Source organism: Centrocercus urophasianus, unplaced genomic scaffold (assembly GCF_019232065.1).
Source record: "Centrocercus urophasianus isolate 14NV4802_14NV808 unplaced genomic scaffold, USGS_Curo_1.0 seq_744, whole genome shotgun sequence".
NCBI classification, from domain to species: domain Eukaryota; kingdom Metazoa; phylum Chordata; class Aves; order Galliformes; family Phasianidae; genus Centrocercus; species Centrocercus urophasianus.
In genome coordinates, this window is record NW_024885360.1 from 56,714 (window position 1) to 80,500 (window position 23,787).

Genomic DNA, 23,787 nt, shown 5'->3' on the forward strand with positions numbered 1-23,787 from the left:
CCCCCCCCCCCCCCCCCCCCCGTCCATAGGGTATGTGTGGGAGGGCACAAGGTGGGGGGACCCCCCGAGGAAGAGGCCCCTCTGCCTCCCTGGGGGCAGCTCATCCGCTCGGCTCGCTAACGCAATAAAGCTCCGATCGATATTTTAAAAGAAAGTAAATGGACTCTTCTACTGTTGTTAAGAGAGGCATAGCCCCTGCAGGGGGGGAATCTGCCCCGGTTCCCCCTCTTCCCTCCCTCCCCCAATGAAAGGAGAGGTTGGGCTGATCTCAATTCTGCTATGGGGAAGGCTCCCCACACCCATCGGGAGCAGCATTTGGCAGTTTGCTGTTCTGTGTGTAGCTGATGGAAATCTACAGCTGGGGGGGGGGGGGGTCTTCGTCACCCTCATGCCCTTCCACCACAGCCCCAGTGCCCACAGCTGCTGGCAGGGGCTGGGCAAAGTGGGGAGCATGGAGCCAACCCCATTGAGCACCGGACACCATTTGGGCTTTTACCCCCCAAAAAATGAGCACTATAAGGAACAGCTTTAAGACCTTCACCACAAACAGCCACAGGAGAGGATCGCTGTGCTCACCACAGAAGCCATGAACATCCCTGGGGCTGCACAACCAACTGCCTCCCCCAGAGCCATCAGAGGGGGCCGATCCCGGAACAAAAGCGGCGTTGGATCCTTGCGCGCTGCGAGCGGCACCGGCTGCATTCAAAGGGCGCCTTTGAGCAAGAAATCACCATTTCCTCTGCCTCCTCGGCCCCTCTTGCATTTCCCCCTTTTCAGTTTTAATTGCTGCCTGAGTCATGTGAACAGCATGAAACCATTGAGGGCACCTGCCCCGGGGGCTGCGGCCCCAGCGCCGTGCAGGCGGACGGACAGACGGACTGATGGACAGACTGAGTTGCAGGGTGAATCTGACCCAGGAACCAGCATCGTTCCCAGGGGCGCCGCGACGCTCGTGTTACAACCACCCAGTTCTGGGGGCTGCCTGCAATTACCCCCCACCCGCCACGCTGCCATCAGCGAGAGGAGAACGAAAACAGCACATCTATCAGCAAAAGCCCAGGGTGTTTTTCCCTGTCCAGACCAGTGAGGAATGGGACAGGGCTGGACACGGCCTGAGCTCCGTGCTGGGGTTACTGAGTTGCTTTCGGTTTGTTGCTTTTTTATCCTAACCGTTGCACTTTGAAACCCCGTATCTCGGGCAGGCTTTGCTCAGCAGCAGATAAGGACTGAGGTTTTTGTGCTACCAGCATGTTTGAGGCATCCCAATTTGGAACGCTTCAGAAACCTCCCGTCTCCCCTAAAAGCACCAGCAGCTCACCACAAGCCAACCTCCCCCCACTCCGTGGGCTTTTTTAAAGCTGCTTTTAAATAGGAACAGAACCACGGGGCTCCAGCACCTGCCTGCAGCACCAAGTCATGGCACCGAGCTCTCACCAACAGCCCAGCTGTGATGGCAGGCACAGAGAGGCAAAGCGACCCTAAGCACGTGCAGGGCGCAATCAGCTCCTCCCAGCCCCATCCCTGCTGCCAGCTCCGAAATCTGGCACACGCACACCTCTGTGGCAGTGCAGCCCTGGTTCCCCTATGGGGTGATGGGGTGCACACACCTGGCTTGCTGCTGAATCAGAGCCGTGCGCCTGCCCACGGTGCACAACCAGCAGCTGGCTTTCACATTCAGCACAGGAAACTCCAAAAGGGGCAGGGACAGGAAACTGCGATGGCGTGGGCTGCAAGTGCACCCCCGGTTCAGGCTCCTGGTATTAGTGGGGTGCAGTCATATCCTCACCCGAAACAGAAAGGTCAGGAGAGGGGTTCTCCCGGGGCACTGCACTGCGCACTGGGGTCCTATGCTGAGGTTCCTCCAGCTCTGTGCTCCCCAGGGCAGCATTACGCAGCATTTTGCACCGCCGGCTCGTTTGCAGGCACTGAGCTGCCTGTGCTCAGCAATTCACCCAAGCACAGCCCAGCACGGCTATGGCCAGAGCTTGCGGTGTCTCTGGGCATGGGGACAGCCCACAGAGCTCCAGGATTGCCTTATTCCAGTTGCCTATATTTGGCTGAGAGCTCCAGGCTCGATGCTGGGAGCCCAGATGTAGTGGCATTGCCTGGCTGACGCCAGCCCTGGTCTCAGCATCCCACTTGAGGCAGATGAAAGGCAACCAGCACAAACCTTTTCCTGCCCCAAAGGCACAGGGGGTCAGCCCCACTGCAGGCTTTTATAGGAAGGAAGGAAGAGGGAGGGAGGCGAAACGAAGAGCGAGGGCCACGTTGCTCTCTGTTACTGGGGAGGGATGCGGACAGTGGGCTGGGGTCATTCCTTGAATTGAGCCCTGCACTGGGTAAAGGGCCCAAAAACCCCATGGTTCCCAGGAATGGAGGTTCTCAGAAGCATTCCGACTGCCTCCAGCTGTGCCCTCCCCCAGGCACTGGTTGCTGCGGGTCTCACTATCATCATCCTGCAAAGGGGATTTTCCTCTGCAGGAAAAGGCACATTCCTCACCCAGCCCAGCACAAGCTCAGCGACATGCTTACAGCCAGCAGGAGCAAAGGATTTCAGCACTGCCCTGGCACCAGCAACAAGCTGAGCCCCCAGCCTGCAGCCCCCCAGCTCCCCACAGAGGAGCCCCCGGCAGCCCCCAGCCCTGCAGGCTCCTTTGTTCTGCTGCTGCATGGGCAGCGCCCAGGTCAGCAGGAGCTGACCTCTGCCTCTCAGTGGCCGTCCCCAGGGATGGGGAGGTGCCACGCATTGGCTTCCCGACCCCGCACGCTTCCCCTTCGCCCCGTTGCACAGCAGCTTCCAGAGGGCTGATTTGCAGGAATCTGCCCCAAATGAGTCAATAAAGTGCCTCGGCAGAGGGGAGAGCAGAGCCCCCCCCCGAGGCAGTGCAGCCATAAAGGGAGGGTGGGATTGTGGGGGGCTGCTGGAACTGCATCCCAGCAGAGCTGGCCTGCAAGGAGCTCGGCTGCAAAATAAAGAAAAGAGGAACCCAGAAATAGCACCTTCCTCAAGCTGCACGTCCCCATCACAGCAACACCATCACTGCACAGCAGTGCTCACAGCCTCGAGCGGTGGGTGAACAAATAAAAGAACCCCCCCAGCACGCAGGGACTGCCCCCAGCACCACAATCCCTCTCCACTCCATCCCTGGGCTGCAGCACTGCATTCGCAGTCGAGTCTTTCCACAGTGGGTTAAAGGCACAGAGCAGAGAGGTTGCAGCCCCCGCGCCCCCCGGAGCCGGGCGCATCCTGCCTGCGCTGTGTTTACATTCCTGCTGCTCCTTCCCAGCCCGTCAGCTGGGCCGGGGCGAGCTGGGAGGCACGCGTTGGAGGGCAGCCAGGAGGAGCTCCCGGGCAGGCGCTGCTCGCAGCCCCTGGCCTCAATCCAGAGGCCAGGATCCAAGCTGACGCGCCGGGGGAAGCCTCTCCCCGAGCGGGCGCTTTGCTTCCTTGCCTCCACCCACGGCACGGAGGCAGCAGGCACCTTCCCCTTCAACGCTGGGTGCTTCCAACACAACCAGGAAGCTGTCCCGGTGGTGCCCAGAGGGATGGGTGCACGGCCCCTCGTATCCATCTGTGGGGTGGGAGAGGTGGGACTGAGCCCCACGTTGTGCTGCTGGGCACCGACGGCCGGGAGCTCCCTGCGCAGGGCTGGGATACGCTCATACAGCGACAAACAGGAAGATCACAGCCGTGGTATCTAAAAGCCTTTTCACAGATAAAAAGATTACGTCCCCCACTCTCTAATTACAGGAAGTACAAAAGAGAGAAACCACAAGAAGAAAGACGATGCAGCGCCAGGAGGTGAGGATATGTACGCACTCGAGACAGCACAGGAAAAGTTCAATGTGTTCATAAAACCCACACGGACGTACGTTGGGGTTACGGAGGAGCACCGAAGGCACCAGGGCTGCTGTGAAGCACCCAGGGAAGGGGCAGCAGGGGCTGAACGCTGCCCTCGGTGCCTGCCGTGCTGCGGATGGTGGGCACAGGGATGGTAGCAGCACAGGGAGCTCAGCCACGTGCTGTGCCAAATGGTGCCAAGTGGCCCTGCTCCAGCAAAGGCTCCCAGCCCTGCAGCTGTGCACAGGCGCTGCGGGATCCACACAGCTCCTGTCCTGCTGCTCCCCCAATCAGAGCCAGCAGGGCAGCCCCCAGACCCCACAGCACTGCTCACCCAGGAGGCGAATGCAGTCCAGGGCGTTCTCTTCCCTGCCCCAGCACACTGTGAAATTCTCCAACCCTGGCTGTACGCTGCTGGGGCGGCCGGGAGTTGTGCAACAGCCTCCAGCCCTGGGCAGCCGTTTTCCTCTCACAGCACAGAGGCAATGGGATGGCACAGTGCTGCCCGTGCCCCAGCAGCAGCAGCCCCCAGCCCACCTCCCCAAGCTGAGCGAGGGGCAGCGGCCACTGCACCCCTCCCAAAACATCACACTCTCCATCTGGGTCCCATCTGCTGCTGTTTGCTCTCGCCCCCTCCCCCCAGCCCTAAACTCAGATGTACTTAAACACACACATCAAAGGGCCGGGGCAGCCCCCGGGGAGCCCCGCTTTACACTATTTCCTTCTATTAGCCCCGAGCTTGGGTTTGTGCAGCCCATGGCCAGGCACGTGGAAGAGAGTTCGGAGCTTGGGGGGCTGCAGCCTCTGCTGGCACAGAGCCCACCAAAACAACCCCAGCAACGTGGAGAAGGGCAAACCAAAGAGCTATCTTCACCTTTGCAAACCCAGAGTGACATTTTTTCCCCAACCCCTCCGTTCCCAGCGATTCTCCCAGCTCCCTGCAACGACCTGAGGGACTCAAACCCCAGAGGAACCCGGCGGTTTCTTAGCAGCACCGAACCCAGCTCAACCCTCCAACCCCACGTCCCCTCGGCTCCTACCTGCTTGAACTGCTCCTCGTAGGTCCAGTCGCCGTGGTCGGGTGCAGGCTGTGGGAGCTGTGCGTGGCCCTGGGGGCCCAGTCCAGCTGGGAGTCGCTCCTGTGCGCCCGGCAGCCGCTGTGCTTCACCCCGGCAGTGCTGAGGTGCCGGCGGCTTTCGGAGCAGCAGGGACCCCGTGCCTGTCCGCACCGCCTCCGCTGAGCCCAGCCCCTCCTCGCCCATGTCTTCCTCCTCCTCATAGTCTTCCTCTTCTTCCTCCTCCTCCTCTTCTTCCTCTTCTTCTTCCTCCTCCTCCTCCTCCTCCTCCTCGCCCAGGTCCTCTTCAAATTCTTCTTCATCCCATTTGCCCTTCCTAGAGCAGGGAAAGGGGGGAGATGTGTGATTAGCACCCTTAAGGTGGCCCATCTGCACAGCACTCCTGCAGAGTCAGATTCATGGGCAGGAGGTGGGAAGACATTCCCACGAGCCCTCCCTACTTCCAGAAGCCTTTCCCAGACCCTCAGTAGCATATGAGGTCTGTTGGGCCTCCAGCCATCCCTGTGGGCTGTCCCTCATTTTGGGAGTCTGTGATCTGCCCAGGGAGCTGCAGGTCGGGCAGAGGCACCACCGATGGCCCGTCATCATTCAGAACCAGACTGGGATCCCGTATCACTGCCCCAGCGTGGCTCTCAGAGCTGAATTTTACCTACTGCCCAGCCAGCGCCAGGAACCAGCGCCATGAGGCAGATGGCTCCACATGGGTCTGGGAAAGGTGAAAACAGCCGATTCCAGTGTTTGTCAACAGGGCAGCAGCTCCAGCCCAGCCCAGGCACCATGCATGGTCTCCAAGGGAGGGCCCAGCGCTGTTGCCCACCTGCATGCCCTGGCTCCCCTGTCCCTCCCTGAGGCCCATGTGCTGCCATGTACTCACAGGTCCTCCTCCTCCTCGGAGCCCATCTCCTGCTGGTAGCCACCGCCATCCTCTTCCTCTTCCTCCTCCTCACCACGCTCCTCCTCCTCCTGGCTCTCCTCTGACAGCCCTGGGCTGGATGAGTGGCTGAGGCCGGCGGCTGCGGCCCGCATGGCAGCCAGGGCAGCCATCTGTGCCCTCTGGATGTGAGCGCTCTCAGGCTCCGTGCCTTCCTCCAAAGGGGCTGGGGCCACATCAGGGCCTCGTCCCCGGGCAGGGGTCTGTCCTGAGGCCGGCGGGGGCTGCGCCGGGGGGGGTGTGGAGCGTTGCTGCTGCTGCTGCTGCTGCTGCTGCTCCTGCTGCCGTGCTTCCAGAGCCTGCTGCAGCCGGGCGCGCTGCTGTCGCTGCAGGTTCTCCATCACTGCCTGCAGCTTCATGGCTCTGCCAGCGGGAGGCAGGGCCCCGGGGGGGCGGGGGGAGATGCCCTGGGGGCGCGGGGGGCAGCGCCCGGCAGGGTGCCGCGCTCCAGCAGGGCGGGAGGCCAAGGCGAGGGCGGTGGGGCGGGCAGCCCTGTGAGGGGGCTGCCGAGCCCCCAGGAGGGCGGCAGAGGCACTGGGGGGCTCTGCGAGGCCGTCGGGGGCACGAGGTGGGTCAGAAAGGGACGATGCAGCCCCCCGGCCCACCCCACGTTTTGTTTTGCCGCAGGGCTCCTGTTGGGAATGTGGGCTCGGGATGCTCGGCTGTTGTCAGGAGTTTGGTGGGGTCAGCAGGCGGCTGCCAGGCGCATGGCTCCGTCCTCACTGCCAGGCACTTCCAGGGGTTGCGTTCAGCCCTTGGCCCCCCCGTTGGCTGCAAAGTATCCTCAGTCCTCAGGCAGCTGAGCCTTGGCCAGGCGTGGGCGCAAACCTGTACAGGGACAAGTAAAGAAGAGGGTCAGGAGGCAGCGAGCAGGAAGGAGTTAAAGACAGCCCAGGAGCCTCATTAATCTCGAGCTAATGAGATAGGGAGGCCGGGCCCTGCTGCTGCAGGGGGAAGGGGCCTGCATCCAGATAGCCCAGCCGGGCCTCCAGGCAGCTCGGATAGCAGCAGTGCAGATAACAGACCCTGCTGGGGCCACACAGGGAATCATCACCGCCTGTCCCTTGCTGCTGGGACCAAGCAGGACACTCTGGGACACTGAGGACACGTGGGGTGCAGCGTCGCCATCCTCGGGGCAGACACTGCTCCCCAGAGTTGCAGATGCCACATGTGGGAAGCACCCACAGTCAGCACCCTAAGCATGGTCCCAAAACACAGAATCCTGTAGGGGTCCCATGGACACCGTGCTGCAGGGCAGGACAGCCCTCTCCTAGGTGAGCCACCCACAAGGTCACTTGTCCCACAGTTAATCCCCTTCTAGAAACACTGAGGTGTCTGGCCTGGCACCATCCAACAGCACGAGGAACGGGGGCTCAGCCAGCAGCATGCCAGGAGCCCCCTCCCCTCATCGAACTGCATTGCTAGGTGTTCATTCAGGAAAGGGGAAATCACCTCGAGCCTACGAGGGTTGGCAACCAGATCTCATCCATTCCTTGCAATGGCTCATGGTGGGGAACACCTACACAGCCCCGAGGGTGGAGGGCTACTGGCTGCCATTGGGGGTTACCAGCTTCCCAAGCCTCAGATTCCCCATTGCCCCCCACTTTGCCTATTCCCACTGGAAGCATTTGGGGCCAATTTATGCTGCAGCCACAGAAATAGAGGGTTGTGGGGTAACCATACGGGCACACAGATCCCCGGGTTTGCAGTTCCATAGCACGGTGACCCCCAGCCCCTTTGTCCGGCCCCATTCTGTGCCTGCAGCCCCACGGACAGTCGCTCACCCTCGCGTGGGGACGGCGCTGGAACTGAACGCTCCCGGGTCCGGCCCGCAGTCGGGGAGCACAGGGAGGAGAAAGAGAGCGGAGGAGGAACCGGCGGTGCTGCTGCGCGTGGGGACGGGCACAGGGAGCCCAAGGGGAGACGGAGGTGGGGGTGGGAAGGGGGGGGGATGGACTCGGTCCGGGGCACGTGGCAGCGGCCGGGAACGAGGCACGGCGAAGGGGGGACCGGGGGGGAACAGAAGAAGGCCGGGGCGGCTCTGCGAGCTGTGCCCGGTGCCGTCCTCCGCAGCCCCGTTCGCAGTGCGTGGGCACCGCGGGGATTCCTGCGGTCCCCGCCGGCTTCAACGCCACCAACGGGGTTCCGGTAACCGACCGTGGGATGGGCAGCCGGCGGCGCGGCTCGAGTCGGACGGAGGGGAAGTCCCGGGCCGAGCAAACGGCGCGCGGCATTGCGGCCGTTACCGACCACGGAGAGGGAGGAAGAGGGGGAAGGGGAGGGGAAAAGCACCGCGGTCCATCGGTAACGCGCCGCGGGAGAGAGACTCGTCGTGACCTCGGGTACCGAACGCGGGGCAGCCCAGAGCCACCCACCGAGCGGCAGCGAGAAGAGCCCCAGTCCGCGGTAACCGGCCCCGGTGCGCACCTCTTACCCGGTGGAGGCCGCGCGCCGCGAAGCCACATAGCAGCCACGGCCGCCCGGGGCTCGGGCTGCAGCGGGGCCGGGGCTGCGCTCGGTGCCCGCACGTCGGCTGCTCTCCGGACGGGCGGGCAGGGGGGCCCGGCAGTGCCCCGCCCCGCGCTGCCATTGGCCCGCAGCTCCCGCCACGCCTCATTCCGCCCCGCCTCGCGTTTTAATTGGCTGTCTCCTGCCGTCTCGCCCCGCCCCACTTTCCTATTGGAGTACAGCGGCCGCCGCATGCAAATATCGCGGCGCGGAGCCTGGAGGCGGCTTGGGGGCGCTGCTACAGCGCCGCCTTGCGGCTGGGTGGGCGAGCGCGCTCAGACCCGCCCTTTGGTGACGTCACTTCCTGTCGGGCCGAGCGGGGCCCGGTTCCGCGGTCCCTTTAAGGCCGAAGCGGCGGCGCGAAGCCCAGCTATGGTGGTGCTGCCGGGCGGTGCGGCGGTGCGCGGCTCCCCGGAGCCCTTCCCGTGAGTGTCGCTGCGGGGAGATCCGGGTGGTGCTGCTGGGGGCTGCGGGAGCGACGTGTCCCCGGCCGCTGCCCTCCGCCGGTACCGGGAACGCAGCCGGAAGGGCGCTGTCCGGGCCTGGGGGTGCTGATGGGGGGTTGGGGGGGCTGCGACCTCTCGACCCGTGAGGAGCGATTTGTGCCCGGCCCCTGGGCGGCTGCGCTGGCTGTGCTCCCTGTTGCCCAGCTGCCTGCTGTTTGTTTTGCTGCTGTTTCATTTGTTGTGTTTGTTTGGGTTGTTTTTGGGTGTTTTTTTTGCCCCTCTCGTATTGCTCTGCTAAAGGAAATCCCCACAAAGGAGAGGGGAAGCTGGTGGTGCAGAGACTTTAGCAAATGAGCAAAGAGCGAAAGGTAGTGAAACTTCCTGTGCTTGGCTGGGCTTTGGTCAACTTTGATAGCAAAGCCAGTTGCTGTAGGTGCCCAGGGAGCTTCGTGCTGATCACTCAGTTCAACCTTCCTGTTAAATCCGCCCTTTTATGATCATTCTTTCAACTGTGTCTACATCTAAACAACACCCTGACTACATAATCATTACTAATAAAAGCCAAACACCTCCAAGTGTCTCGGTGGAGCTCAGGGTTGTTGCCTTCTTGCAGTAATGCTGTTGCTGGAGGCTACTTAGTTTGCACTACTTTGCCATCACTATGGGCCCAAGGGGCCTCAGGATCTCAGCCCCTCTGTCCCATCCCTGCAGGAGGATCGAGGACTGCCTGCCACCTCTGGAGAGCTCCCCATCCAAGCGCTTCTCCCCCTCCAAGCGGAAGCAGTACTACATCAACAAGGCCATCCGCAACTCTGACCTCATCCCTAAAGCCAAGGGGCGCAAGAGCCTGCAGAGGCTGGAGAACAGTAAGGCTTGGGTGGCTGCAGTCCACCCCCAATTCCCTACACTGCCTGCAGTGAGGGCTTCTGTGAGGACCCTGCCCCCAGACTCAGGGGCTTTGCTGTTGCTTTCCTCCCCAGCTCGCTACTTGATGTCACTCTTGGAGCGAGATGAATGTGGCAGCAGTGAGGCTGAGCTCGCCCACTCTGCCACCCCGAGCATCTTCACCGAGGCCTGCAACAATGAGACCTATGTGGAGGTAGGATCTGGCTGCTTGTTTTGCTGCCATTCAGTGCGTGGAGTGCTTGTACCTTGCTGCCCCAGACAGAGGGGCTGCCTGCATTTCCCTCAGAGTCCATATAAGGGCCTGGCTTGGCAGTAGGTGCTGTGCTTTGACTGGTTTGGGGTCTGCTGCTGTTCTTGTTGTACTTGAAGTGCTGTTGGGAGCTCTTTGCGTAGCTTTGGGCAAGCTGCAGAGGGTAATCTTGAGTGAGATGCAGCACTTCCTCCACACCAGGCCTCTTGCCAAACACCTTGGTTGCTCCATACAGCCCGGGTGGTGTTGCTGTACCTCCTCCATGACCTCGTCTTCTGGCACCTCTCCTGTGTTAGATGTTCACAGCTCTGGCTGCAGGGCTATACGTGTGGTCTCTGTGCACTCTGGGTGCTGTGAAGCTCTTCCGCTCTTACTCAATCCAGCCTTGGAAAGCTTGATGTCTGTCTGGCTGGATTGTGTGGATGGATGGAGGTGTCATCACTTGGACTCCCTGCAGAAAGCCACCTTCTTCTTGGCTCTGAGTGCCAAACATCCATCTCCTCGAGGCAGAGGCTTGGGCATACCAGGAAGCATACCTGTGATGTCTGCATTGGGGCTTCATGCTTGTGTTGTCAGATCTGGAATGACTTCATGAACCGGTCAGGAGAAGAGCAAGAGCGTGTCCTGCTTTACCTGGAGGAGGAGGCTGGGAAGAAGCACAAGAGGAAGCTGCCCTTGAAAAACAAAGAGAAGTGGAAAGGTGCTGGGAGGGGAAGCCGGGTGGGGAGAGCCTCTCCTTTCCCTCCTTTACATGCACTTTGGGAAGGCTGCTTTTTCCTGAGGTGCTCCCTGCACCATCCAGTCATGGCAGGGCAGGGGTGCGACAGTGCCTGAAGGGATTGGAGGCCCCACAAAACCCCATCATGAACTTGAGTGGGAGTTTATGTGGGCCAGCTGTGGCTGCGGTAGCTGGCTGGGGTCCTGGGGGCTCATTGAGCACCTAAGTGAGATGAAGCCACGGGGCTGCAGACCCCATTTAAACCCCTTCTTTTCTTCCCTCTGCTGGCTGCAGAGCACCCTGCCTACACACCCAAGGAGTGCTTCCAGCGCATCAGCCGCCGCCTGCGCTCCACCCTGAAGCGTGGCAGGATCCCTATGGTGAGCTGGGGACACGAGGGGTGGGGGCAGGGCTTTGGGGTGTGTTTCGATGCTGTTCCTGAGCTGCCAGCAGGTGCTGAGCTCCTGGGAATGCACACCTGCTCTTAGGTGACCTCTGGAGCAGCGGCTTGCTGACAGCAGATGTTCAGCTCCCCATGCAGACAGGTTTTCATGGGTTAGCTGAGGTCTTCTGGGACTTGCAGGTTGTTTTTTTTTACCTGCTTGTTTCCCTGCCTCAGTTCAGTAAGTGGAAGCCAAGCATGCTTGCCAACTGCAGCAACAGTCCAACCTTTGGGGTCTTCAGACTTGTCTGTACAGAGATACTTTCAAAAACTTAATTGCCTTTTGAAAGGGGTCAAACTGCACAATGTGGTGAGCAGGCAAACCCGTGCTGCAACACGGTGGCCTTGTGCCCAGGGTGCCTGGCTCCCTGCTCTATTCTCAGTGGTGCTGTTTTCCTGCTGTTTGTTTTCCCTACTCTAATTAGAGCTCTGTCTCTAAAAGCAGCCTGGGCTCCTCCTGCCTCTTGGCTTCTTCTCAATTTGCTCTCAACTGAGGCTGCTGCTTGTCCCTGGGGTCGCAGTGCTCTGGAGAGCTGCACTCCAGCTGAACTTTGGCTGTCAGGAGAGGAGGAGATGGAAGGCTCAAGGCTCTTCTGGCTATTGCCACTTCACTCGTGAGGAACGATGCCAGCATTTGGCACGCAAAGTGTGGAGCTGGCAGGGCTGGATTCCTTTCTGCTCTGGGCCTCACTGCCACGTGCCTCCCTGCTGTCCTGCATCTCCTGCTGTGCTTTGAGCTGCGTGGATGTAGCAGAGGATGGGGAAAGCCAAGTATTTGCTGGCGGGGCTGCATTTCTTCAATGGCAAAGTCCTCTGGCTGTGGGGTGTGGAGCTACCTGGTGAATGGCAGCTTGGGCATGGCACACCATCTCCCCTTAATGGGATTTGCCCTCTCCTCACTGATTCCTTTGCTGTTCCTTGCAGGGGATGCTGGAGTGCTTGGAGGAGGAGCTGCTGACCTTCTTTTCTGTCACTCCACACTCTGTGTACACGGCACTGATGGACAACAGGTACCCCTGTCGTGGGTGCACAAGGGGAGGCTGAGCCCAGAGCTCCTGGCTCCCTGTGCTCCCGCTCTGATCCTTGGGCTCCCTGGCACAGCTCAGGGAAGGGCAGTGCTGGTGTGAAGCACATCAGCTCTAACCCAGTCCCCTGCCTTCCCCCAGCTTTGAGCGACTCCTGCTCCACGCACTCTGCCAGTACATGGACCTCGTCTCTGCCAGTAAGAGCCTCATGTTTGTTTTTGTTTCTTGTCTTTCCTTTTTGTCACTATCTCCCCTCTCCAGCCCAGCTTCTTCCTCCCTGCCTCCCCTGGCCCCACCTCTCGCTGCAGCTTGCAGATAACCATACTCTGCTGCTCCCCTGCACCAGGCTGCACCATAGCCTGACCATAGCCAGAGCAGCCCTACCTCATGATGCCACATGCAGCAGTGCTTAGGCTTCCCCTCTTGTTTCTGGGCTTGGGTAGCTCAAAGCAGATCTCTGTGCTCACCCCCACTCACTGCCTCCCCCTGCCGAGCCTGGTTGTGGGTTTCTCAGTAGGTGTCATTGCCACAGCAGGGGAGGGAAGCTCTACACTGTGTCTTTGTGGCTCCTTGTTCAAAACAGCATGAGAGCCCTGATGATATGAAGCAGAGGAGGTGCCTGTGGAGGGGACTGGAGGTGGCAGCTCCTTTGCAGGGCATAAAACAGAACCGCAGGAACCCAGCACGCTGCTGGGAGGGGCTGGGCTGTGGGTTGCAGCACTGTGTTAACTCTTCCGTCTTGCCCCCAGGTTCGGATATCGAAGGGAAACGCCAAATGAAAGTGAGCAACAAGCACCACGTCTTCCTGCCCCCAGAGCTGCTGCTTTCGGACTACCTGGAGCAGCTCAGCTGACAGCGAGGGGCTGCCCTGCCCCATGCTCAGCACGCTGAAGGCTTTGCTTGCCCACTGATGGCCTCCGTGGGCCTCGTTCCTTGTGACCTGCACGTGGGGCTCATCCCTTCCCCACTGAGTGGGCTGAGCCTCCCCGTAGGCGCTGCAGTGTGTTGTGGGGCTGCAGATGGGCCGCGGCAGGAGCCACGCGTCCTGGCCCTGTCCATGATGTGCCCACAGCCCGTGTGCTTTTAATGATGCCAGGCCCGTGGCATGCTGCTGGGCTGGATGCTTCTGGGCTCAGCCAGCGGAAGCGCTTGGGGCCTGTGTGGCAGCCCTGTCTGTGTTCTGACACCTCCATGCCAACAGGCGCAGCCCTCAGGCACCCCTGGAGCTGGCTGGCTGGCCGCAGCATGGAGCAGGGCTGTTTTTAAATGTATCATAGCTGTCTTTTTATGTGTATATTTGTACGTGTGGGGGCGGGAAGGGGAAGGGAGAAGTGCTGGCCCCAGGTACGCGCTCTGTGCAGCCACCTGCAGCAGGCTGGGGCATGAACAAGGGTGGTGCCTCGTGTTTGTGTGTGTGCGTCAGAAACGGGCGGCATTCGTGCCGGGACAATAAAAGTGTGGTGCTCCAATGATCTGTGGTGTTTCGGGGCTGGGGGAGGGAGGGGTTGGAACTGTGGGGCCAGGGTGGGGCTGGGGCGTGGTGCTGAGCCAAAAGGGACAAGGCTGTGTGATCCTCTGTAGGGAAAGAAAAAAAAAAAAAATATGGAACGCTTCACGAATTTGCGTGTCATCCTTGCGCAGGGGCCATGCTAATCTTCTCTGTATCGTTCCAATTTTAGTATATGTGCTGCCGAAGCGAGCACGACTCCAGAGCCCTCCGCGGCGATATATAAAGCCCAGTATAACAATCATTTTTAGAATAGAGTGATTTTCTCATTTACTTCCTAAAAAGCCTCTACTTTATAATGCACGTATAGACTGTAATTACCCCAATTCTTAACGTTTTTCACCGCAATATTTCCATATTCAAGCCTTATTTTAACATTCTCCGCACCATAGGGCTTCTGGGTAGTTCTTTATGCAAATTACCAACCGGCACTGAGGACCTCTGCCTGGGCTGTCCTCGGCAGTGCCTGAAAGAACGCGGCGCGGCGCGGGCAGCTTGCGGGGTCCTGGCACTGCGGCGCATGCGTGGTGCCGCTCTAGGTGGCATCCTTTCCACCCCCTCCCCCTTCCCCAAACTACCGGGTCGTTTCTTATCGCTTCGGGAGCAGCGATGGATTTGGCGTACGTGTGCGAATGGGAGAAGCGGCCGAAGAGCGACCACTGCCCGTCCATCCCTTTGGTGTGCGCCTGGTCCTGCCGCAACCTTATCGCCTTTACCACCGACCTGCGGAACGAGGAGGAGCGCGGTGCGGACTCCCCCCCCCACCTCCCCATAAACCCTCCAACCCCCCCCCCTCCCCAGCCCCGCCGTGCTCTCGGGGTCCCTCGGCCATTCCAGCAGTGCCAGCAGACCCCGTTCCCTGCTGCAGGCCGGTAATGATTTGGGGGGGTTTCGTTTCTGGCTTCGCGCAGATCTCACCCACATGGTTCACATCATCGACACGGAGCATCCCTGGGACGTCCATTCCGTCAACTCTGGCCACGTGGAAGCCATCACCTGCTTGGAATGGGATCAGTCGGGTGAGCTCGAGGCCTTCTCAGCGTTCACAGAATCACAGAACAGGTTTGGGTTGGAAGGGGCCTTTAAGGTCACCTCGTTCCAACCCCCTGCTGTAGGCAGGGACACCTCCCATAGCCAGGGTTGCTCACAGCCCCATCCAGCCTGGCCTTGAATGCTTCCAGGGAGGGGCATCCGCAGCCAGGCTGAGCATGCAGTGTCTCACCGCCCTTATAGTAAAGCGTTTCTCCCCGATAGCCAGTTTGAATCGACCTTCTTCCAGTTTAAAACCATTTCCTCTTGTCCTATTGCTACCTGCTCTTATAAAAAGCTCCTCCCCAGCTTTCCTGTAGGAAAACCAATCCTACTTCAGGCCGCTTTCCATAGCAGTGCTGTGCCACTCAATGTAATTTGGCATTGCTTCACAGCTGCAAAGTGCTGGGCTCTGTCAGAGCTGCACAGGAATGGCTTGGTTCCTCACCTGGCAATTGGCAGCACCCAGGGTTCTTACAGGGCTGTGTCTCTGCAGGCTCCAGGCTGCTCTCAGCGGATGCAGACGGCCACATCAAGTGCTGGAGCATGACCGACCACCTGGCCAACAGCTGGGAGAACACCGTGGGCAGCATGGTGGAGGGAGATCCCGTGGTGGCCCTATCCTGGCTGCACAATGGTGTAAAGCTGGCACTGCATGTGGAGAAGGTTTGTCAAGGGCTGGTTTGGGTCATTAGTGGGGGAGCTAGGAAACTCCTCTGCGTGTTTCTGCTCTGCCATGGGTTTCTTCCGTGGTGCTGGGAATGTCAGACAGGGGAATCTTTCAAGTTAAATGTTTCCTAGCTCCTGCTGAGAAATGCAGGTGGGGTGCCTTGTTTCTCTCAGTGCTTTAAGCTTGTCTTAGTCAGCCTGTTTCAATCTCCATGGCTGTAAAATGGAGATAAAAGCACGTGCTGGCCTACCAGGGGTACCTCAGCTGAAATGCAGTTGAGGTGAGGAGGTTTGTTGCAGGGATTTGGTAACGTGAGCCAAACATGTAGAGAGGCCAGCTGTTTGTTTTGAAGCACGTCTAATTCTGATTCAGAAAAAGAGGAAGTCTGTCAAGTGCAAATCAACATCCTGCATTCTCAAATGTTAAATCTAGCACAGGAACACAACGGGGCTGTGCGCTGTGTTGGGCAGCAGCTGGCACTGCTTATAACTTGGGGGGAAGCCTTCCCCACCATCACATCTCAGAGCTGGGTGTATGAGCTCGATGCCTGGACTCCGTTTAGCTCTGCTGACCTTGCTGCAGTGACTCAGGGGAGCAAAACTCTGCGGCTCTGGGTGCTCTGCAGGCATCAGATGCTGACATCTTTGCGTTGCCAATCTTTATTCGCAGTCGGGAGCATCCAACTTCGGGGAGAAGTTTTCCAGGGTCAAATTCTCTCCGTCGCTGACGTTGTTTGGTGGGAAGCCTATGGAAGGCTGGATTGCTGTGACCATCAGTGGGCTGGTGACTGTCTCCCTCCTCAAGCCCAACGGGCAGGTGCTGACATCCACAGAAAGCCTTTGCCGCCTCCGTTGCCGCGTTGCCTTGGCGGATGTCGCCTTCACTGGTGGGGGGAACATCGTGGTGGCCACTTCAGATGGCAGCAGTGCCTCCCCCGTCCAGTTCTACAAAGTCTGCGTGAGCGTGGTGAATGAGAAATGCAAGATAGACACTGAAATCCTGCCTTCCCTCTTCATGCGCTGCACCACCGACCCTGCCCGCAAGGACAAGTACCCAGCAATCACTCACCTGAAATTCCTTGCTCGGGATATGTCAGAACAGGTGAGCATCTGCTGTTGAAAGAAGCAGGAGTTCAGGGGGTAACAAAGGAGGCAGCAGTTTGTTCCTCCCGTGGCTTCATCTCAAAGCTGTGGGACGGGGAGCAATCGCGTCCTGCTGTGATTCTCTGCTGTTTTTGTCTTGTTCAGCTTCATTCAAGCAGGTTGCACTCGATAGGTCTGGGCCTCCACTTCCTGGAAAAGCAGTCTGAAAAGCCCCATTCTTCATTAACCTGATGATGTGTTGTCTTTATTTTATCACTCTGCCATTGGGTATAGTGAGTTTTCTGCTGGACAATCCGGAGAGGTTCTGAGATATGAAGTCTTTCATCTTTGCATCTCGACTTCAAAGCAGTCCCTCTCCAGAACACTTGGAGCTCTTGATCCATGTGACTTCATTTAGCAGCTTAACTCTATTTGCCAGGGTAATATGACTGTGGAAATCAAAGTGGTTCAATGAAGCTGAAAAGCTCTTCTCTGTCCTGTTCCCTGTGGTCAGGATTGAGTGTGCCGTGTTGGAGAACACAGCGTCTGTTTTGGCTTCAAAGCCAGTTCTGTTCCTTTGCCCGTTTAGTCTGTGATGTATGGGGCAGCACTGGCAGGTTACAGATTTGTGAGAGATGGGATCATCAGTGATATGAAGAAGCACAGGCTGTGATAACACTGCACAGTTCTGCCTTTCTTTCATTCTAGCTGGAGCTGGAGCCTTCACCATTCTGTGTTGCTGATACAATCCTTTGCTTTTCATTAGTGGTGTGCGGGCTAATTAGGAAAAAGAGCCTCAGAGCAGAGTGGGAGAGGGGCTGAAAATGCTCCTGGGTAATGTGGTTCCCCACTGTGAATGCTGTGCCTACAAACAGTGTGGCTTTCCCTTCTGCAGGTGTTGCTTTGTGCTTCCAACCAGAACAACAGCATTGTGGAGTGCTGGTCTCTGCGGAAAGAGGGCTTGCCTGTCAACAACATCTTCCAGCAGATCTCTCCTGTGGGTGAGTTCCAGCACCAAGAACTTGGGAACAGGAGTGTCTGGTCTTGAGGAGCTCTGAATGGCTGTGATAAGGCAGGGACTCCAATCCATTATCACATATTTATTTGTATTTCAGGTGTTCTTGGCCTCACGCTCTGTTCCATCCATTTGTTTGCATCTTAGGTGACAAATTGATGGTTTCTAGGAAGTGGTTTGTAGTTGTTACTTTCACTCAATAAAAGACATTTTCTGTTTTGCTGTGCAGCCACTCTTCCTGCTGAGAGCAGAGCAAGCTGAGCCTTCTAAAGGAAAAAATGGTGCAGTGTGCAAGTAGCTTCATTGAGCTGCCCTGCCTGCACATCCCTTCCACTCGATTTCAAACATAACAGCATCAAATCCGTGCTGTTTGCTCTGCTGGAATGCAAAGGGTTGTTTAACATAAAGAGTTGCCAGCAGAGCCTCCCATCAAATCTGATACAGCGAAACAAGTCGTCGTTGGTGTGGTTACTGAGCTCAGAAGAACGTGGGGGAGATGCAGGGGGCAGAAGTCAGGCAGGGGTGCTGTTTTCTGAGCCCTTTGGACTGAGGTGTCTCGCTTTGTTTTTCCAAGTTGGAGACAAACAACCCATGATCCTGAAATGGCGAATTCTTTCTGCCACCAATGATCTGGATCGTGTCTCAGCTGTGGCTCTGCCCAAGTTGCCCATCTCCCTCACAAACACTGATCTGAAGGTGGCAAACGACACCAAATTCTTCCCTGGACTGGGTAAGGAGTCTCTGTTTTCTTTCTCCTAAATATATGATTTCTGCCTGAAACTTTCCCTCGTCTTCTGAATTGTAGCTGAAGGAAGAATTCAGAGCAACACATAGGAGAGATTGATACAGAAACTTTCCAAGGCACTTCTGAAACGCTGGTGTGGCTTCGAGGCCTGAACGTGCCTGCAAGCCCACAGCCTTTGGGTGCTGTGTTGTTGCCACATGTGCTTTCAGTGGCTGTTTTGCTGGGTGAGGTCAGGGTTATACCAGAGTTTGCTCGCTCAGCTTTGGTTATCATCTCTCCCCAGGTCTGGCCTTGGCTTTTCACGATGGCAGCGTCCACATCGTTCATCGCCTGTCCCTGCAAATGATGGCTGTCTTCCATGGCTCTTCTTCCCAGCGCCCAGTGGATGAGCAGACGATCAAAAGGCAGAGAACTGCTGGCCCCCTGGTTCACTTCAAAGCCATGCAGCTCTCCTGGACATCTCTGGCCTTGGCTGGCATTGATAGCCATGGGAAGGTAGTGTGTTCTGCTATGTGGGCTGCTCTCCTGGGATCTCTCTCTTTATCTCTCTAAATGGTGATGGATCATTCTGGAAAGCTCTGGGAATGCCGTGTGATCCGTGTTAAACAGGGTGTGATGCATCCCTTTACTGCAGGCTTTGTATCTTCAGGCCAACAATGAGCTGCAGGTCACCCTGTGTTATGCAGCAGCTTTTGTGGAGGGCTTTCGAGCCAGTTCTTGATAGGAATTTTCCTTTGCCTCCTCCATTCAGCTGAGCATGCTTCGTATCTCCCCCTCCATGGGCCACGTGCTGGACATGAACACCTCCCTCCGCCACTTGCTGTTCCTGTTGGAGTACTGCATGGTGACTGGCTACGACTGGTGGGACATCCTGCTCCACGTCCAGCCCAACATGGTCCAAAACCTGGTGGAGAAGCTGCATGAAGAATACACACGGCAGAGTGCAGCCCTGCAGCAGGTCAGCAAGAGTGGAATCTCCCTGGTTTACAGCAGAGGGAGCGGGCACAGGGTGAGGTCTCAGCAGCAGGGCTGCAGCAGCCTGCCTGCGCTGTCTTTGAATGCTCTGCTTGAGCAGTGCTCGAGGTGTGAAGAGCCATTTGTTGTCACCCATCTCTACCTGTTGGGAAGTTCTGGTGAGATGTTAGAGCCCGTTCTTGGCAGAGGTCGTGTCAGAGCACTGGGAGCAATAGGGCTGTTTGCACACACATGAAACAGCCCTCCCTGTTCCAGCTGTTCACACAGCAGCGATGCAGAACAGAGGATAAAGCAGTTTATGAGCTGATCTTCTTTGTGCCTTCACTCCTGAATGTTTTCTCATGCCTCTGTCCCTCAGGTTCTTGCCACACGCATAGTTGCCATGAAAGCATCTCTTTGCAAGCTCTCCTCCAGCACGATTGCCCGTGTTTGTGACTACCATGCCAAGCTGTTCCTGATTGCCATCAGCTGCACCCTGAAGTCGCTGCTGCGCCCACACTTCCTCAACACCCCAGATAAGAGTCCTGGGGACCGGCTCACAGAGATCTGCTCCAAGATCACAGATATAGGTGGGCATTGCTGGTGCACAGCTCTCTGGATGTCCTGCATCAGCTCCTTTTAGACTCGGTGTGAAATGTCATAAGATCGTAGTTGCTTCCTGGGTTTGAGGAAGAGGGAAGTGAGGGTGGAGCGTGGGTGCATCTCCTGATTGAACCACATGTTCTGCTTCTGTTTCAGACATTGACAAGGTGATGATCAACTTAAAGACGGAGGAGTTTGTCCTGGAGATGAACACACTGCAATCTCTGCAGCAACTCATCCAGTGGGTGGGGGATTTTGTGCTCTATCTACTGGCCAGCCTGCCTAACCAGGTGAGAGAGCCTGGGCTTCCAACAACAGTCCTTTATGAACCTCTTACACCTCTAAGCTCCGTGGCATCCTCTACCAGCCTGTCTACTGTCCTGTAAATGGAACAACAGCTCCAGCAGGCTGAATTTAAGCCCCAAGCCCAAAATGTTTCTCCTCTTTGCAGGGCTCTCCTGTGAGGCCAGGCCACAGCTTCCTGCGAGATGGGCCATCCCTGGGCATGTTCAGGGAGCTGATGGTGGTGATTCGTATATGGGGGCTGCTGAAACCAAGCTGCCTCCCCGTCTACACAGCAACCTCTGACACTCAGGACAGCATGTCCCTCCTCTTCAGGCTTCTAACTAAACTCTGGCTGTGCTGTAAGTGTTTGCCAGTTTCCTCAAACAAAAGGATCTTGCCTGCTTTGGATTGTGCATGCTAGAAGTAATTGCAGGGAATAACTCTTGAGTGGGTCTGTAGAGTTTAGAAAGGGCAAGTGCAGCTGCCAGCTTTATTGTTCCCTGTGCTGTGTTGGCGGATGGAGGAGGAAACTGCATCCACTTCTCTCAGTCTGTAAATGAGAGGTGTAAAGATCACGCTGGTTTTTCTCTCTTTCTGCTTCATTTTCCACGCAGGTCGTGAGGAAAATCACATCACAGAGCCAGATGATACCCTGATAGATGAGTGTTGCCTCCTGCCCAGCCAGTTGCTCATTCCCAATATTGATTGGTTGCCTATCAACGATGGCATTATCAGCAAGCTGCAAAACAAACAGCTTGTCAGGCTGCAGTTTGGAAAAGCTCCTGGGCTCATCGGTCACACTGTCTCTTCCCAGTTTGATGCCTTTGTAAGGTACAAAGACGTGAAACAAAGAGGTTGAGATCTCTCCAGCCCTGGGGGGTCGTTGGGTCTGGGATGCCTGTGTCACAAGTGGGTTTGTTCTCTTTGCTCCCAGTCATTAGCGAGTTAAAGAACTGAAATGAGATGGCAGGAGGAGGGGGGGGGGAAAGTGCTCATTTGTGTTCAGATTGATGTCAGCACGCCTTTGAATCCGGTGGCATTTTACAGAGTCTGTAGTCATAGCCTGGGCCCCACTGGCCATTGAAATGCAGCTCACTGTCCTGGCAACAGCTTGTAGAAAATGATAGCCTAGAAACCATCCGGTTCTTCTTCCTGCACAGGGCTCCTGGTCAGCCCAAAATCGATCATCTGAGAAGGCTTCATTTAGGAGCATTCCCAACAGAGGAATGCAAGTCGTGCACCAGGTAAGTGATGCAGACGAATCCCTTCCATGCAGAGGGAGGTCTTGGCAGAAACTCAAACTGTCTTTTGTCATTCAAAAGCTCCCTTGGTCTCTGTTTACCATCCCAGCTGGTATCCCAGTAACTTCTCCTGTGATTTACGCCTGCAGGAGGAAATGCTGCTTCTAAATTAAGGCCTCTTCGTTTATGGCACTTTGCATTTAAGGAAAGCATTTGTGGGTATGTTGAAGATATCCCTGATGTGGGAGAGGAAGATCCTTAAATGCTCGTTGGAAAGCAGCAGGGCTGACTCAGGATAGCTGCTACTATCATTGCAAGTGCAGCTGTTAAATTTAAGCCTCCCTGCCTTGCAGAGTAACCACAGCTCTTTGAGAATTAACTTTCTTCCTCACCGTCAGTTGAAGTAGTTCTTATCTAAGGGCTGAATGCTGCAACGTGGGATAAATGTGGTCTTGCTTTAACAGAGAAATGTGAGGGTGATCGGATGACAAAGGTCAACAGAGACCAGAATTTGCCTGGAGGGTCTTTATTGGAGATGAGATCCCTGGCTCAGCCTGCAGGCTCCCCTGTTCTTGAGGAGGAGGCAGTGAGTGCAAATAATGGCAGCACCCACGCTGCTGGTTTTGGGTGATCTTTCAAACTTCGGTTTGCTTTTGGACTTCTTTTGTGCTGCCCCTTCACCAAAGAGCCATCGACCCATTGTGAGATGGAATTAGCTCTAATTATGAGCTTTAATAGGAAGTCTCTGTAGCAGATCATTTATACAAGACTGAGTGTCTGCTGTTTAAATAACAGCTGGGGGCTGTTGTGTGAAGACATCCCTCTGTTCCAAGATGTTTCAGTGCTCAAAAACATCACCTGCAAATGGCAGGAGATGATTTCCTCCTCATTCCCTGCTCACTGAGTGACCAGAAGTGCCAGCATTGCTGGTTTAATTCCTGACCTTCCCATCTTTGTGCCAGGCTTTACCTCTCTTCTGCTTTCTTCCTTTCCAGGTGTGGCTGCGTCACGATGCTGAAATCTCCAAACAAAGTCACTGCTGTGAAGCAGTGGGAGCAACGCTGGGTCAAAAACTGCCTGTGTGGGGGGCTGTGGAGGAGGATGCCCCTCAGCTATTCCTGAGAGCAGCTCCCTGGGGCACAGAGAGAGCAATGGGTGCCGGGTGGAAGAGCTGGAGGCGCTTTGGGAGCGAGGAGCTGCAGCCCTTGTGAGGCAGCACCCAGCGGTTGGCTGGGAGCACTGATATGTTCTTCTTCCAGCTGCAACACTTGAAGCCCTAAAAAGAAAAGAGGGGAGGAAGGAAAGGGACTTTTGTGGGGCTCCTTTTTAGGCTTTACTCTGTAAAGTTTTCCCATTGCCACCAAAAGCAATGACAGCTGGAAGCCAAGGGCCAGGGAGGGGGGGGAAAACCTGCTGCCCTCGTTGTGTCTGTGGGCTGACCAAGCAGGACTGAGCCCTGCAGGCAGGCGTGAGTGGTGATGAGGGGCTCTGGGGGTCCACAGAGAATCTCCAAGGAGAGAGGAGCAAATATTTGGTTCCTTGTGTTCCTCCTTTGCTGTGAGCTGCTTGGGAAGCGTGGCAAGGGTTGGTCAGTTCCTGTTTCCTTCTGCATCTCGGTGCTTTGAGTGAACTTCATCACTGTGTTTATCTGTGTTCTGATGGATGCAGGAGCAGGAACATGAGGTTTGCTGCCTGGAGCAAACCCAGCCAAGTAACTGAGCTCTTTTGTAAATAAAAGTTCCCTTGATTTCGGACAGAATGTTTGGTTTGTTTGCAGAACTTCAGCCCCCTTTCATGTGACTTCGGTTGTGCTGTGAGCCCAGGGCTGCTGATGCATCGACACAAGAGAAGCAGGAAAGTGGTGTGAATTGCACCTCTGTTAGGAAAGGAGCTGCAAGCGTTTGCCAAATGGAATGGTTTTCAACTTTCCATCAGATTATTAGGGGCAGGAGAGGAGAAAACTTGGGGTAATGAAGAATGCTGTAAGTCTGCAGCTTCAGACAAAGCTGCGTGCTGCAGTGTGCTGGAGGAAGAGCTTTCCTAGCATGCAACTCAGCCCGAAATCTGAGTGTTTTCAGCTGCTCTGTGAGGGTGGTTGGAGCCAATCTGGGGCTTGGCTGAATTCCTGCTCAGCTGGATTTACCTCTGGGTGTCCTCTGAGAGCATTTAAGGGGAGGACGATGCCATTTTTTTAATATTCACATCCCTCTGGGAGTGAGTTTTCATTTATTAGTGAAAAATTGAGCTGGTGGGGAAGAGCTCAGCCCTCAGCTCTGCTGCTTTTCTGCAGAGCTGGTCTGTGCCTCGCTATTCTTCTGCTAATTAAGGACAGTCAGATGGCTAATTAGGAAACTACGACTCCTCGTCGAGGCGATTTTTCCCTGTAAGTAAAACTCATCAACGTGGGCCCTTGCTCTTCTCCTTTCTCTAGAGGGGCACTTTGGGGTTATTTAACATCTGTGGCACACAGAGGAGAGAGCAGTGCTCTGTTCCTGGGCAGCATCCCACCTTGC

At 56.7% G+C, this 23,787-nt stretch overlaps 3 protein-coding genes and 1 non-coding gene across 4 annotated transcripts in view; 2 read left to right on the forward strand and 2 right to left on the reverse strand.

Moving 5' to 3' along the window:
- The window catches only part of ARID3A (AT-rich interaction domain 3A), a 19,214-nt gene extending 12,975 nt beyond the window's left edge, over positions 1–6,239 (reverse strand). Inside the window, exons 1-2 of the mRNA XM_042838245.1 lie at positions 5,792–6,239; positions 4,882–5,233 (exon numbers count right to left, since the gene is read on the reverse strand). Of these exons, the coding sequence (XP_042694179.1) occupies positions 4,882–5,233; positions 5,792–6,207 (768 nt within the window). The 5' untranslated portion in view covers positions 6,208–6,239. The remainder of the gene's footprint in view (positions 1–4,881; positions 5,234–5,791) is intronic.
- A 2,437-nt stretch (positions 6,240–8,676) lies between these two features.
- Positions 8,677–13,613, forward strand: R3HDM4 (R3H domain containing 4). The gene is made up of 8 exons (XM_042838246.1): positions 8,677–8,781; positions 9,514–9,668; positions 9,783–9,901; positions 10,535–10,658; positions 10,971–11,056; positions 12,043–12,128; positions 12,285–12,340; positions 12,893–13,613. The coding sequence occupies exons 1-8, from the start codon at positions 8,729–8,731 to the stop codon at positions 12,994–12,996; spliced, it is 783 nt and encodes a 260-aa protein (XP_042694180.1). The 5' UTR covers positions 8,677–8,728; the 3' UTR covers positions 12,997–13,613.
- Positions 13,614–13,739: 126 nt separating this feature from the next.
- On the reverse strand, positions 13,740–13,846 carry LOC122170966. The gene has a single exon (XR_006171891.1). It is a non-coding gene; the product is annotated as a U6 spliceosomal RNA (small nuclear RNA).
- A 311-nt stretch (positions 13,847–14,157) lies between these two features.
- Positions 14,158–23,028, forward strand: MED16 (mediator complex subunit 16). Its single transcript, XM_042838251.1, has 14 exons — positions 14,158–14,395; positions 14,562–14,669; positions 15,176–15,345; positions 16,019–16,450; positions 17,327–17,432; positions 18,021–18,176; positions 18,475–18,686; positions 18,943–19,149; positions 19,525–19,735; positions 19,905–20,038; positions 20,200–20,392; positions 20,648–20,864; positions 21,194–21,277; positions 22,270–23,028. Exons 1-14 carry the CDS (start codon positions 14,260–14,262, stop codon positions 22,394–22,396), a joined length of 2,493 nt encoding a protein of 830 aa, XP_042694185.1. The 5' UTR covers positions 14,158–14,259; the 3' UTR covers positions 22,397–23,028.
- Positions 23,029–23,787: the final 759 nt, after the last annotated feature.